The 14053-nt window shown below is 49.1% G+C and overlaps 1 protein-coding gene across 1 annotated transcript in view; it reads left to right on the top strand.

Annotated features, from left to right (window-relative positions):
• LOC106574926 (propionyl-CoA carboxylase alpha chain, mitochondrial) overlaps positions 1–14053 on the top strand; it is a 57310-nt gene that overhangs the window by 39366 nt on the left and 3891 nt on the right. Inside the window, exons 17-20 of the mRNA XM_045698364.1 lie at positions 1063–1165; positions 5853–6005; positions 11489–11629; positions 13073–13150. Coding sequence (XP_045554320.1) covers positions 1063–1165; positions 5853–6005; positions 11489–11629; positions 13073–13150 — 475 coding nt within the window. The remainder of the gene's footprint in view (positions 1–1062; positions 1166–5852; positions 6006–11488; positions 11630–13072; positions 13151–14053) is intronic.

Here is a 14053-nt window from a genome sequence, read left to right as displayed (position 1 = left end):
CTCCCTCCCTCCCTCCCTCCCTCCCCCTCCTCTCTCCTCTCCCTCTCTCCCTCCCTCCCTCCCCCTCCTCTCACTCCTCCTCTCTCCTCCCTCCCCCTCCCCCCTCCCCCTCCTCTCTCCTCTCACTCCTTCTCTCTCCTCCCTCACCCCTCCTGTCTCCTCTCTGCCTCTCTCACTCCCTCCCTCCCCCTCAGCCCTCCCTCCCCCTCCTTTCTTCCCTCCCCCTCCTCTCTCCTCTCACTCCTCTCTCCTCCCTCCCCCTCCTCTCTCCTCTCACTCCTCCTCTCTCCTCCCTCACCCCTCCCCCCTCCTCTCTCCTCTCACTCCTCCTCTCTCCTCCCTCACCCCTCCCCCCTCCTCTCTCCTTCACTCCTCCTCTCTCCTCCCTCACCCCTCCCCCCTCCTCTCTCCTCTCCCTCCTCCTCCCTCCCCTCTCCTCTCTCCTCCTCCTCTCTCCTCCCCCCTCCTCTCTCCTCCCTCACCCCTCCTGTCTCCTCTCTGCCTCTCTCCTCCCTCACCCCTCCTCTCTCCTCTCTCTCTCTCTCCTCCCTCCTCCTCTCTCTCTCCTCTCTCCTCTCACTCCTCCTCTCTCCTCTCTCCTCCTCTCTCCTCTCACTCCTCCTCCCTCCCCCCTCCTCTCTCCTCTCACTCCTCCTCTCTCCTCCCTCCCCCCCTCCCCCTCCCCCTCAGAGCAGGGATAAACCAGACAGATCCTTCTACAGTGGAGTATTCCAGAGAACATGATCATTAAAGCCTCAACACTATAGTTAGCCATCAACATTTTAGAAACATTTCTATCTCTTGAATTTCTGGTTCCAAAGCTAAACGTGTGTTGGTGCTGTTGATTATGTTCATCTATACCATGCTCATTTCAAGTGTCTTTCTTAATGAAAGTTGTGTTAGGAAGGTTGGCTGAGAGGTAACAGACCAGCAGACTGTTCTCTGGTGTAGGGAGAGAGAGGGAGTAGCTGTCAGTTAGTGGAAGAGCTGACTGTTTATTCAGCTTCCTCTCTGAGACTGATACTAATGGGAAAGGGGTGTGTGTGTGTGTGTGTGTTTCAGGGTGTCCACCACCCCACAGGAGAGGAGGCAGTGGGAGCTGTGTGTGGAGTTGGAGAAGGGAAGCCACGCGGTCGCTGTGTCACGCTCTGGATCCACGTTCACTGTGAGTGACGCGCGCACACACACACACACACACACACACACACACACACACACACACACACACACACAGTGGGGTCCGAAATTATTGACACCCTTGATAAAGATGAGCAAAAAACTGTATAAGGTAAATCATTTAGATAGTGAGATCTATTTTATGCAACAAAAAGGGAAATTATATTATTTTGTTATTTTGTTTAACAAGTTATGTTTGTTTCTCTCAAAGGTAGGGATCAAAATGATTTTTAATACCCTGTTTTTAATACCTTTCAATACTTCACCTTGCAAGGACAAGGGCACTGAGCCTTTCTCTTAAATGTTTTGTGAGTTGGTCAACACATTGGGATCTTGGACCATTTCTCCACACAGAATCCTTCCAGATCTTTGATATCCTTCATCTGGGCTTATCAACTGCTCTCTTCAACTCAAACCACAGGTTTTCATCGGGTTTCAGGTCCGGGTTTCAGGTCCGGGTGTAGGGTGCGGGTTTCAGGTCCGGGTGTAGGGTGCGGGTTTCAGGTCCGGGTTTCAGGTCCGGGTTTCAGGTCCGGGTGTAGGATCCGGGTTTCAGGTCCGGGTTTCAGGTCCGGGTTTCAGGTCCGGGTGTAGGATCCGGGTTTCAGGTCCGGGTTTCAGGTCCGAGTGTAGGATCCGGGTTTCAGGTCCGGGTTTCAGGTCCGAGTGTAGGATCCGGGTTTCAGGTCCGGGTTTCAGGTCCGGGTTTCAGGTCCGGGTGTAGGGACTGATCAGAGCCTGATCAGAGCCTGAAGGTATCCCTGTGGTTTGGTAAAGTGAATGAAGGCAGTAGGCCCTTCTCTCTGTGAGGGGGCTTGAATGGAGCTGAGGTCCAGGTGGTGGGGGGGAGGAGGGGTTGTCCTGGCCGACAGACATCACTCGGTGGCTGGGTGTTTAGACACCTGCAGTCCCTGGTCTGGTGGGCTGTTTTCCTTGAACCATGATAACATATGCTCCTAATCAGCCTCTCCTGGTCACCCAGAACCACTGAACCACACATCAAACTAGGGGCCAGTACCCCCCAGGAGAGGAACGACTGGTGCTGGGTACTGTGTCCTTTCCCTGGTCCTCTCCTGTCTAGTAGTGGATACTGGGTCTTTCCCTGGTCCTCTAGTAGTGGATACTGGGTCTTTCCCTGGTCCTCTCCTGTCTAGTAGTGGATACTGGGTATTTCCCTGGTCCTCTAGTAGTGGATACTGGGTCTTTCCCTGGTCCTCTCCTGTCTAGTAGTGGATACTGGGTCTTTCCCTGGTCCTCTAGTAGTGGATACTGGGTCTTTCCCTGGTCCTCTCCTGTCTAGTAGTGGATACTGGGTCTTTCCCTGGTCCTCTAGTAGTGGATACTGGGTCTTTCCCTGGTCCTCTCCTGTCTAGTAGTGGATACTGGGTCTTTCCCTGGTCCTCTCCTCTAGTAGTGGATACTGGGTATTTCCCTGGTCCTCTAGTAGTGGATACTGGGTATTTCCCTGGTCCTCTAGTAGTGGATACTGGTTATTTCCCTGGTCCTCTCCTCTAGTAGTGGATACTGGGTCTTTCCCTGGTCCTCTCCTCTAGTAGTGGATACTGGGTATTTCCCTGGTCCTCTAGTAGTGGATACTGGGTCTTTCCCTGGTCCTCTAGTAGTGGATACTGGTTATTTCCCTGGTCCTCTAGTAGTGGATACTGGGTATTTCCCTGGTCCTCTAGTAGTGGATACTGGGTCTTTCCCTGGTCCTCTAGTAGTGGATACTGGGTATTTCCCTGGTCCTCTAGTAGTGGATACTGGTTATTTCCCTGGTCCTCTAGTAGTGGATACTGGGTATTTCCCTGGTCCTCTCCTCTAGTAGTGGATACTGGGTCTTTCCCTGGTCCTCTAGTAGTGGATACTGGGTCTTTCCCTGGTCCTCTAGTAGTGGATACTGGGTCTTTCCCTGGTCCTCTAGTAGTGGATACTGGGTCTTTCCCTGGTCCTCTCCTCTAGTAGTGGATACTGGGTCTTTCCCTGGTCCTCTCCTCTAGTAGTGGATACTGGGTCTTTCCCTGGTCCTCTAGTAGTGGATACTGGGTCTTTCCCTGGTCCTCTAGTAGTGGATACTGGGTCTTTCCCTGGTCCTCTCCTCTAGTAGTGGATACTGGGTCTTTCCCTGGTCCTCTAGTAGTGGATGCTGGGTCTTTCCCTGGTCCTCTAGTAGTGGATACTGGGTATTTCCCTGGTCCTCTCCTAGTAGTGGATACTGGGTCTTTCCCTGGTCCTCTACTAGTGGATGCTGGGTCTTTCCTGGTCCGCTCCTCTACTAGTGGATACTGGGTCTTTCCCTGGTCCTCTCCTCTAGTAGTGGATACTGGGTCTTTCCCTGGTCCTCTAGTAGTGGATGCTGGGTCTTTCCCTGGTCCTCTAGTAGTGGATACTGGGTCTTTCCCTGGTCCTCTAGTAGTGGATACTGGGTATTTCCCTGGTCCTCTCCTCTAGTAGTGGATACTGGGTATTTCCCTGGTCCGCTCCTCTAGTAGTGGATACTGGGTATTTCCCTGGTCCTCTAGTAGTGGATACTGGGTATTTCCCTGGTCCTCTCCTCTAGTAGTGGATACTGGGTATTTCCCTGGTCCTCTAGTAGTGGATACTGGGTATTTCCCTGGTCCTCTAGTAGTGGATACTGGGTCTTTCCCTGGTCCTCTAGTAGTGGATACTGGGTATTTCCCTGGTCCTCTAGTAGTGGATACTGGGTCTTTCCCTGGTCCTCTAGTAGTGGATACTGGGTATTTCCCTGGTCCTCTCCTCTAGTAGTGGATACTGGGTGTTTCCCTGGTCCTCTAGTAGTGGATACTGGGTATTTCCCTGGTCCTCTCCTCTAGTAGTGGATACTGGTTATTTCCCTGGTCCTCTAGTAGTGGATACTGGGTATTTCCCTGGTCCTCTAGTAGTGGATGCTGGGTCTTTCCCTGGTCCTCTACTAGTGGATGCTGGGTCTTTCCCTGGTCCGCTCCTCTACTAGTGGATACTGGGTATTTCCCTGGTCCGCTCCTCTAGTAGTGGATACTGGGTATTTCCCTGGTCCTCTAGTAGTGGATACTGGGTCTTTCCCTGGTCCTCTAGTAGTGGATACTGGGTCTTTCCCTGGTCCTCTAGTAGTGGATACTGGGTATTTCCCTGGTCCTCTCCTCTAGTAGTGGATACTGGGTCTTTCCCTGGTCCTCTAGTAGTGGATACTGGGTATTTCCCTGGTCCTCTCCTCTAGTAGTGGATACTGGGTATTTCCCTGGTCCTCTAGTAGTGGATACTGGGTATTTCCCTGGTCCTCTAGTAGTGGATACTGGTTATTTCCCTGGTCCTCTCCTGTCTAGTAGTGGATACTGGGTATTTCCCTGGTCCTCTAGTAGTGGATACTGGGTCTTTCCCTGGTCCTCTAGTAGTGGATACTGGGTCTTTCCCTGGTCCTCTAGTAGTGGATACTGGGTCTTTCCCTGGTCCTCTCCTCTAGTAGTGGATACTGGGTATTTCCCTGGTCCTCTAGTAGTGGATACTGGTTATTTCCCTGGTCCTCTAGTAGTGGATACTGGGTCTTTCCCTGGTCCTCTAGTAGTGGATACTGGGTATTTCCCTGGTCCTCTAGTAGTGGATACTGGGTATTTCCCTGGTCCTCTAGTAGTGGATACTGGGTCTTTCCCTGGTCCTCTCCTCTAGTAGTGGATACTGGGTCTTTCCCTGGTCCTCTAGTAGTGGATACTGGGTCTTTCCCTGGTCCTCTAGTAGTGGATACTGGGTCTTTCCCTGGTCCTCTAGTAGTGGATACTGGGTCTTTCCCTGGTCCTCTAGTAGTGGATACTGGTTATTTCCCTGGTCCTCTAGTAGTGGATACTGGGTCTTTCCCTGGTCCTCTAGTAGTGGATACTGGGTCTTTCCCTGGTCCTCTAGTAGTGGATACTGGGTCTTTCCCTGGTCCTCTAGTAGTGGATACTGGGTCTTTCCCTGGTCCTCTAGTAGTGGATACTGGGTATTTCCCTGGTCCTCTAGTAGTGGATACTGGGTATTTCCCTGGTCCTCTAGTAGTGGATACTGGGTCTTTCCCTGGTCCTCTAGTAGTGGATACTGGGTCTTTCCCTGGTCCTCTAGTAGTGGATACTGGGTCTTTCCCTGGTCCTCTAGTAGTGGATACTGGGTATTTCCCTGGTCCTCTAGTAGTGGATACTGGGTATTTCCCTGGTCCTCTAGTAGTGGATACTGGGTATTTCCCTGGTCCTCTAGTAGTGGATACTGGGTCTTTCCCTGGTCCTCTAGTAGTGGATACTGGGTATTTCCCTGGTCCTCTAGTAGTGGATACTGGGTATTTCCCTGGTCCTCTAGTAGTGGATACTGGGTATTTCCCTGGTCCTCTAGTAGTGGATACTGGGTATTTCCCTGGTCCGCTCCTCTAGTAGTGGATACTGGGTATTTCCCTGGTCCTCTAGTAGTGGATACTGGGTCTTTCCCTGGTCCTCTAGTAGTGGATACTGGGTATTTCCTCTGCCCAACAGTACTATCTTTGATGCTGTTATTTTCCCAAGTGGTTCAACATAGCTGCTCCTCCTGCTGTCAGGCTGCAGGCTGTCTCTTCCTGCATATCAAACTGCCATCTCTCCACATGGGAAGCAAATGGCTTGTATCAGAATAATAAGTAGAGTGTAGTAATGAAATGACTGTTCCTCTGATCCCCCTGGCAGGTGGAGGTGGATGGAGTTAAGGTGGAGGTTAGTGGAGAGTGGAACCTGGCCTCAGCCCTGCTGCCTGTCACCATCAACAGAACCCCCAGGGTTCTACAGTGTCTGTCTAGAGATGCAGGAGGAGACATCACTCTACAGTACCTGGGCACACAGGTGAGTCCCCTCTCCTTCATTCTGGTGAATGTGTGAGTTGTGTGTCTTAGTGGTTGTGTGTATGTTTTCCTGTATGTACACACATTTAGTAACGTTCCTCTTATCTGTCGGGCCAAGTCGGTGTCAGTTCCCCGCCTACACATCCCCATCCAGCCTAGTCCCAGACCCCCAATACCCCCCAGACCCCCACACTACACAGAATGTCAGGAAGAGAAGACCATCCGTTATGTATCAGAGGCTTTGAAGGGAGCCAGCTATAAACAGCTCAGTGCTGCTCACACCCTGGGGGGCTTTGAATGCAGGCTCCACAGGAACTTGTCACGGGGCGACATCACTTCCCTTTCCTCCTTTAGGGTCCTGTGGCTGGGCCGTGGGGGTCTGTTAGGTCATGGGGGGTTGGGAGGAGGTTGATGAGTGGCTCAGTAAGTACCTCTGCCCTGTCCCCTACTGCATCACCCTGCTGAGCTGCTTCCAGGCTTCCTCTCCTGAGGACATGGAAGACCACTGTATCCCTTAGCTCTCACTCATCCAGGGTATGTTCTAGTCTAGCTCATCCAGGGTATGTTCTAGTCTAGCTCATCCAGGGTATGTTCTGGTCTAGCTCATCCTGGGTATGTTCTGGTCTAGCTCATCCAGGGTATGTTCTAGTCTAGCTCATCCTGGGTATGTTCTAGTCTAGCTCATCCAGGGTATGTTCTAGTCTAGCTCATCCTGGGTATGTTCTGGTCTAGCTCATCCTGGGTATGTTCTAGTCTAGCTCATCCTGGGTATGTTCTAGTCTAGCTCATCCTGGGTATGTTCTAGTCTAGCTCATCCTGGGTATGTTCTAGTCTAGCTCATCCTGGGTATGTTCTGGTCTAGCTCATCCTGGGTATGTTCTAGTCTAGCTCATCCTGGGTATGTTCTAGTCTAGCTCATCCTGGGTATGTTCTGGTCTAGCTCATCCTGGGTATGTTCTAGTCTAGCTCGTCCAGGGTATGTTCTAGTCTAGCTCATCCTGGGTATGTTCTGGTCTAGCTCATCCTGGGTATGTTCTAGTCTAGCTCATCCTGGGTATGTTCTAGTCTAGCTCATCCTGGGTATGTTCTGGTCTAGCTCATCCTGGGTATGTTCTAGTCTAGCTCGTCCAGGGTATGTTCTAGTCTAGCTCATCCTGGGTATGTTCTGGTCTAGCTCATCCTGGGTATGTTCTAGTCTAGCTCATCCTGGGTATGTTCTAGTCTAGCTCATCCTGGGTATGTTCTGGTCTAGCTCATCCTGGGTATGTTCTAGTCTAGCTCATCCTGGGTATGTTCTAGTCTAGCTCATCCTGGGTATGTTCTAGTCTAGCTCATCCTGGGTATGTTCTGGTCTAGCTCATCCTGGGTATGTTCTGGTCTAGCTCATCCTGGGTATGTTCTGGTCTAGCTCATCCTGGGTATGTTCTGGTCTAGCTCATCCTGGGTATGTTCTAGTCTAGCTCATCCTGGGTATGTTCTAGTCTAGCTCATCCTGGGTATGTTCTAGTCTAGCTCGTCCAGGGTATGTTCTAGTCTAGCTCATCCTGGGTATGTTCTAGTCTAGCTCATCCTGGGTATGTTCTGGTCTAGCTCATCCTGGGTATGTTCTAGTCTAGCTCGTCCAGGGTATGTTCTAGTCTAGCTCATCCTGGGTATGTTCTAGTCTAGCTCATCCTGGGTATGTTCTAGTCTAGCTCATCCTGGGTATGTTCTGGTCTAGCTCATCCTGGGTATGTTCTAGTCTAGCTCATCCAGGGTATGTTCTAGTCTAGCTCATCCTGGGTATGTTCTGGTCAGCTGGTTACAGAACAACACCTAGTTAACAGGCTGGAGTTGAATAGACCTTTAGTACAGCTGGTTACAGAACAACACCTAGTTAACCTGGTTGGTTGACCTGTATCTGAACTGGGGTGACAGTCAGCAGGGCCAATATGAGGGCTGTTAGTTACTGTTGTTTCCTGGGAAGAAATCCTGTCGAAGCCTGCATTTCCCCAGGCCATCCCAACGCTCCTATTCCCCACACTCCTGACGCTCCGGATTACAGCCTGATTTACGAGTCCAGCTTGGTTTCCCTCCCCGCTCCTGGTTTTCCTACAAGGGATTGTCGGCCTTGGGAATCAATGACTGTTTGTTTGGGGTATCCTATGGGGGTATCCTATGGGGGTATCCTATGGGGGTATCCTATGGGGGTATCCCGGCCAGGGGTTATTTTAGTCACTATGATGGTGTTGTGAAGAGGATGACCTTGTGTGTGTGTGTGTGTGTGTGTGTGTGTGTGTGTGTGTGTGTGTGTGTGTGTGTGTGTGTGTGTGTGTGTGTGTGTGTGTGTGTTAAATACAGGTAAACAAACAAACAAGGATGCATGCGGTCATTAACATGCTGGGTGGCTTCCTAATGTTATTGTACTGTGACCTTCATATACAGGTCAGTTACTGGGATCAGTTACTGGGGTCATTACTGGGGTCAGTTACTAGTAGTGTTACTGAGACCTACCAAGTCAACCAGGACAATGATCCCTCTAGCCTGGACCAGGGTTAAGCCAGGACAATGATCCCCCTAGCCTGGACCAGGGTTAAGCCAGGACAATGATCCCCCTAGCCTGGACCAGGGTTAAGCCAGGACAATGATCCCCCTAGCCTGGACCAGTGTTAAGCCAGGACAATGCTCCCCCTAGCCTGGACCAGTGTTAAGCCAGGACAATGATCCCCTAGCCTGGACCAGTGTTAAGCCAGGACAATGATCCCCCTAGCCTGGACCAGGGTTAAGCCAGGACAATGATCCCCCTAGCCTGGACCAGGGTTAAGCCAGGACAATGATCCCCCTAGCCTGGACCAGGGTTAAGCCAGGACAATGATCCCCCTAGCCTGGACCAGGGTTAAGCCAGGACAATGATCCCTCTAGCCTGGACCAGGGTTAAGCCAGGACAATGATCCCCTAGCCTGGACCAGGGTTAAGCCAGGACAATGATCCCTCTAGCCTGGACCAGGGTTAAGCCAGGACAATGCTCCCCTAGCCTGGACCAGGGTTAAGCCAGGACAATGCTCCCTCTAGCCTGGACCAGGGTTAAGCCAGGACAATGATCCCTCTAGCCTGGACCAGGGTTAAGCCAGGACAATGATCCCTCTAGCCTGGACCAGGGTTAAGCCAGGACAATGATCCCTCTAGCCTGGACCAGGGTTAAGCCAGGACAATGATCCCTCTAGCCTGGACCAGGGTTAAGCCAGGACAATGCTCCCCCTAGCCTGGACCAGGGTTAAGCCAGGACAATGATCCCTCTAGCCTAGACCAGTGTTAAGCCAGGACAATGCCCCCCTAGCCTGGACCAGTGTTAAGCCAGGACAATGCTCCCCCTAGCCTGGACCAGGGTTAAGCCAGGACAATGATCCCTCTAGCCTGGACCAGTGTTAAGCCAGGACAATGCTCCCCCTAGCCTAGACCAGTGTTAAGCCAGGACAATGATCCCCCTAGCCTGGACCAGGGTTAAGCCAGGACAATGATCCCTCTAGCCTGGACCAGGGTTAAGCCAGGACAATGATCCCCCTAGCCTGGACCAGGGTTAAGCCAGGACAATGATCCCTCTAGCCTGGACCAGGGTTAAGCCAGGACAATGCTCCCCTAGCCTGGACCAGGGTTAAGCCAGGACAATGATCCCTCTAGCCTGGACCAGGGTTAAGCCAGGACAATGCTCCCCTAGCCTGGACCAGGGTTAAGCCAGGACAATGCTCCCCTAGCCTGGACCAGGGTTAAGCCAGGACAATGATCCCTCTAGCCTGGACCAGGGTTAAGCCAGGACAATGATCCCTCTAGCCTGGACCAGTGTTAAGCCAGGACAATGATCCCTCTAGCCTGGACCAGGGTTAAGCCAGGACAATGATCCCTCTAGCCTGGACCAGTGTTAAGCCAGGACAATGCTCCCCCTAGCCTGGACCAGGGTTAAGCCAGGACAATGCTCCCCTAGCCTGGACCAGTGTTAAGCCAGGACAATGCCCCCCTAGCCTGGACCAGTGTTAAGCCAGGACAATGCCCCCCTAGCCTGGACCAGGGTTAAGCCAGGACAATGACCCCCTAGCCTGGACCAGTGTTAAGCCAGGACAATGATCCCCCTAGCCTGGACCAGGGTTAAGCCAGGACAATGCCCCCCTAGCCTGGACCAGGGTTAAGCCAGGACAATGATCCCTCTAGCCTGGACCAGGGTTAAGCCAGGACAATGCTCCCCTAGCCTGGACCAGGGTTAAGCCAGGACAATGCTCCCCTAGCCTGGACCAGTGTTAAGCCAGGACAATGCTCCCCCTAGCCTGGACCAGGGTTAAGCCAGGACAATGATCCCTCTAGCCTGGACCAGTGTTAAGCCAGGACAATGATCCCTCTAGCCTGGACCAGGGTTAAGCCAGGACAATGATCCCTCTAGCCTGGACCAGTGTTAAGCCAGGACAATGCTCCCCCTAGCCTGGACCAGGGTTAAGCCAGGACAATGCTCCCCCTAGCCTGGACCAGTGTTAAGCCAGGACAATGCCCCCCTAGCCTGGACCAGTGTTAAGCCAGGACAATGCTGGGACATTTTCAGCTTCCAGGAATTGTGTACAGATCCTTGTGTCTCAGTAGGTAGAGCATGATGCTTGCAACCCCAGGGTTGTGGGTTCCATTCTCACGGAGAATCAGAACGGAGAAAAAAACTATGGAAATGTATGCACTCACTGTAAGTCGCTCTGGATAACACCATCTGCTAAATTACTCAAAAGTAAAAAATGTACAATGTACTGCCAAGTTCTCTAAAATGACGTTGGAGGCGGCTTATGGTAAAGAAATGAACACTGGCAACAGTTCTGGGATCTTTTATTTCAGCTTCTGAAACATGGGACATGTTACATTTATATTGTTGTTCAGTATAAAAGGACTGAGTTAGGAAGGTATTTTGTTATCCAGCTGTTATCCAACTTCAGTATCCAGCTGCTCATTGAATTGCACCACACAACAGATATCTACCAGCAGATATGTATTGTACCTCTCCCTCCCTCCTCATCTCACTCTCCGGTCTCACCTTGTTGCCCGGCGCCAAGCGACCGTTGGCTGTTATATTTATTAGGCCTGCTGCTTCATGAAGTTTCAACTCTTAACGAGGGAGAAACCAGCCACTCAGTGTTAGCTATGTGTAAGACATAAATGAGCCTAATGAGCTAATTAAAGGATTGGCATGAAACAGCCTGATGAATGAACCCACTGGCTGTAATGCAGTAGTAGCTGTAGTATTGATTCACTCAGCCAGGGACGGGGATATAGACTGACACGAATGACGTTGGGTGCTGCCACCCGGTGGACCCAAGGAGAACAGCATCAACAGAATAGGAGTTTCAGAATAATAAATGTGTTGTTCATCTTTATTTTTCTTTCATTAGTTTTACAACACGGGTCTACTTTGTGGACTTGTATATGTAATGAATTGATAACTGTGATTTGACCCCTGACCTCCGTCTCTTGTGTGTTCAGTTTAAGGTCCGTGTTCTCAGTCAGCTGGTATCCACGCTGAGCGCTCACATGCCTGAGAAGGTTCCAGAAGACACCAGCAGCATCCTGCGTTCTCCCATGCCTGGCTCCGTGGTCGCCGTGTCTGTCAAACCTGGAGACGTGGTAAGAACAGACATGTTACAGAGAATCCACATAGATCCGAGACACTGGTACATAGAGCATCCTGAACAGAGCAGTAGCATCATGCCTGGTACATAGAGCATCCTGAACAGAGCAGTAGCATCATGCCTGGTACATAGAGCATCCTGAACAGAGCAGTAGCATCATGCCTGGTACATAGAGCATCCTGAACAGAGCAGTAGCGTCATGCCTGGAGATAATGTGGTAAGGACATGTTGCATGTTACATACATGTTGTTGCTGGACATTAATTGTTACATGTTGTTGCTGGACATTAGTTGTTACATACATGTTGTTGCTGGACATTAGTTGTTACATACATGTTGTTGCTGGACATTAGTTTTTACATACATGTTGTTGCTGGACATTAGTTTTTACATACATATTGTTGCTGGACATTAATTGTTACATGTTGTTGCTGGACATTAGTTGTTACATACATGTTGTTGCTGGACATTAGTTGTTACATACATGTTGTTGCTGGACATTAGTTTTTACATACATGTTGTTGCTGGACATTAGTTTTTACATGTTACATACATGTTGCTGGACATTAGTTTTTACATACATGTTGTTGCTGGACATTAGTTGTTACATACATGTTGTTGCTGGATACTAGTTGTTACATACATGTTTTTGCTGGATACTAGTTGTTACATACATGTTGTTGGATACTAGTTGTTACATACATGTTGTTGCTGGACACTAGTTGTTACATACATGTTGTTGCGGACACTAGTTGTTACATACATGTTGTTGCTGGATACTAGTTGTTACATGCATGTTGTTGCTGGACATTAGTTGTTACATACATGTTGTTGCTGGACATTAGTTTTTACATGTTACATACATGTTGCTGGACATTAGTTTTTACATACATGTTTTTGCTGGATACTAGTTGTTACATACATGTTGTTGCTGGATACTAGTTGTTACATACATGTTTTTGCTGGATACTAGTTGTTACATACATGTTGTTGCTGGATACTAGTTGTTACATACATGTTGTTGCTGGACATTAGTTGTTACATACATGTTGTTGCTGGACATTAGTTTTTACATGTTACATACATGTTGCTGGACATTAGTTTTTACATACATGTTGTTGCGGACACTAGTTGTTACATACATGTTGTTGCTGGATACTAGTTGTTACATACATGTTGTTGCTGGATACTAGTTTCACCACCTCATCCATCAATGATTTAACCTTGTGAATCAGCACTCAATGATGGAGATGGAATGCTGGTTTATCAATATTGCATGTGGCATCTGGCGCCAGTTAATGTGTCTGTCTGTCTGTCTGTCTGTCTGTCTGTCTGTCTGTCTGTCTGTCTGTCTGTCTGTCTGTCTGTCTGTCGTGAGTCATGCCTGCTATAGACTACATTATTGTATGCTGTAATGATCTGTTGTTGTTGTTCCCCAGGTGGCTGAAGGCCAGGAGATCTGTGTGATTGAGGCCATGAAGATGCAGAACAGCTTGATTGCTGCTAAAGCTGCCAAGGTAAGACCAATGAACACACACCCATTACACTAACCTCCACTACAACACATTACCACACACACTACATTACACAGCCCTCCTCTCCCATGTAACTATTCCCCAGGTTGTTGCTGTAAATTACAGTGTTCTCAGTCAACTTCCCTGGTTAAATAAGGATAAAAACAATAAAACACACCACTACATTACCACACACACTACATTACTACACACTACTACATTACCACACACTACTACATTACTACACACTACTACATTACTACACACTACTACATTACTACACACTACTACATTACTACACACTACTACATTACCACACACACTACATTACTACACACTACTACATTACTACACACTACTACATTACTACACACTACTACATTACTACACATTACTACATTACCACACACACTACATTACTACACACTACTACATTACTACACACTACTACATTACTACACACTACTACATTACTACACACTACTACATTACTACACACTACTACATTACCACACACACTACATTACCACACACACTACATTACCACACACTACTACATTACTACACACTACTACATTACTACACATTACTACATTACCACACACACTACATTACTACACACTACTACATTACTACACACTACTACATTACTACACACTACTACATTACTACACACTACTACATTACCACACACACTACATTACTACACACTACTACATTACTACACACTATTACATTACTACACACTATTACATTACTACACACTACTACATTACTACACACTACTACATTACTACACACTACTACATTACCACACACACTACATTACTACACACTACAACATTACTACACACTACAACATTACTACACACTACTACATTACTACACACTACTACATTACTACAC

The sequence above is a fragment of the Salmo salar genome, chromosome ssa16 (assembly GCF_905237065.1).
Source record: "Salmo salar chromosome ssa16, Ssal_v3.1, whole genome shotgun sequence".
NCBI lineage: Eukaryota > Metazoa > Chordata > Actinopteri > Salmoniformes > Salmonidae > Salmo > Salmo salar.
Note: the sequence above shows the minus strand (reverse complement) of the source record. Positions and strands in the feature narration are given on the sequence as shown.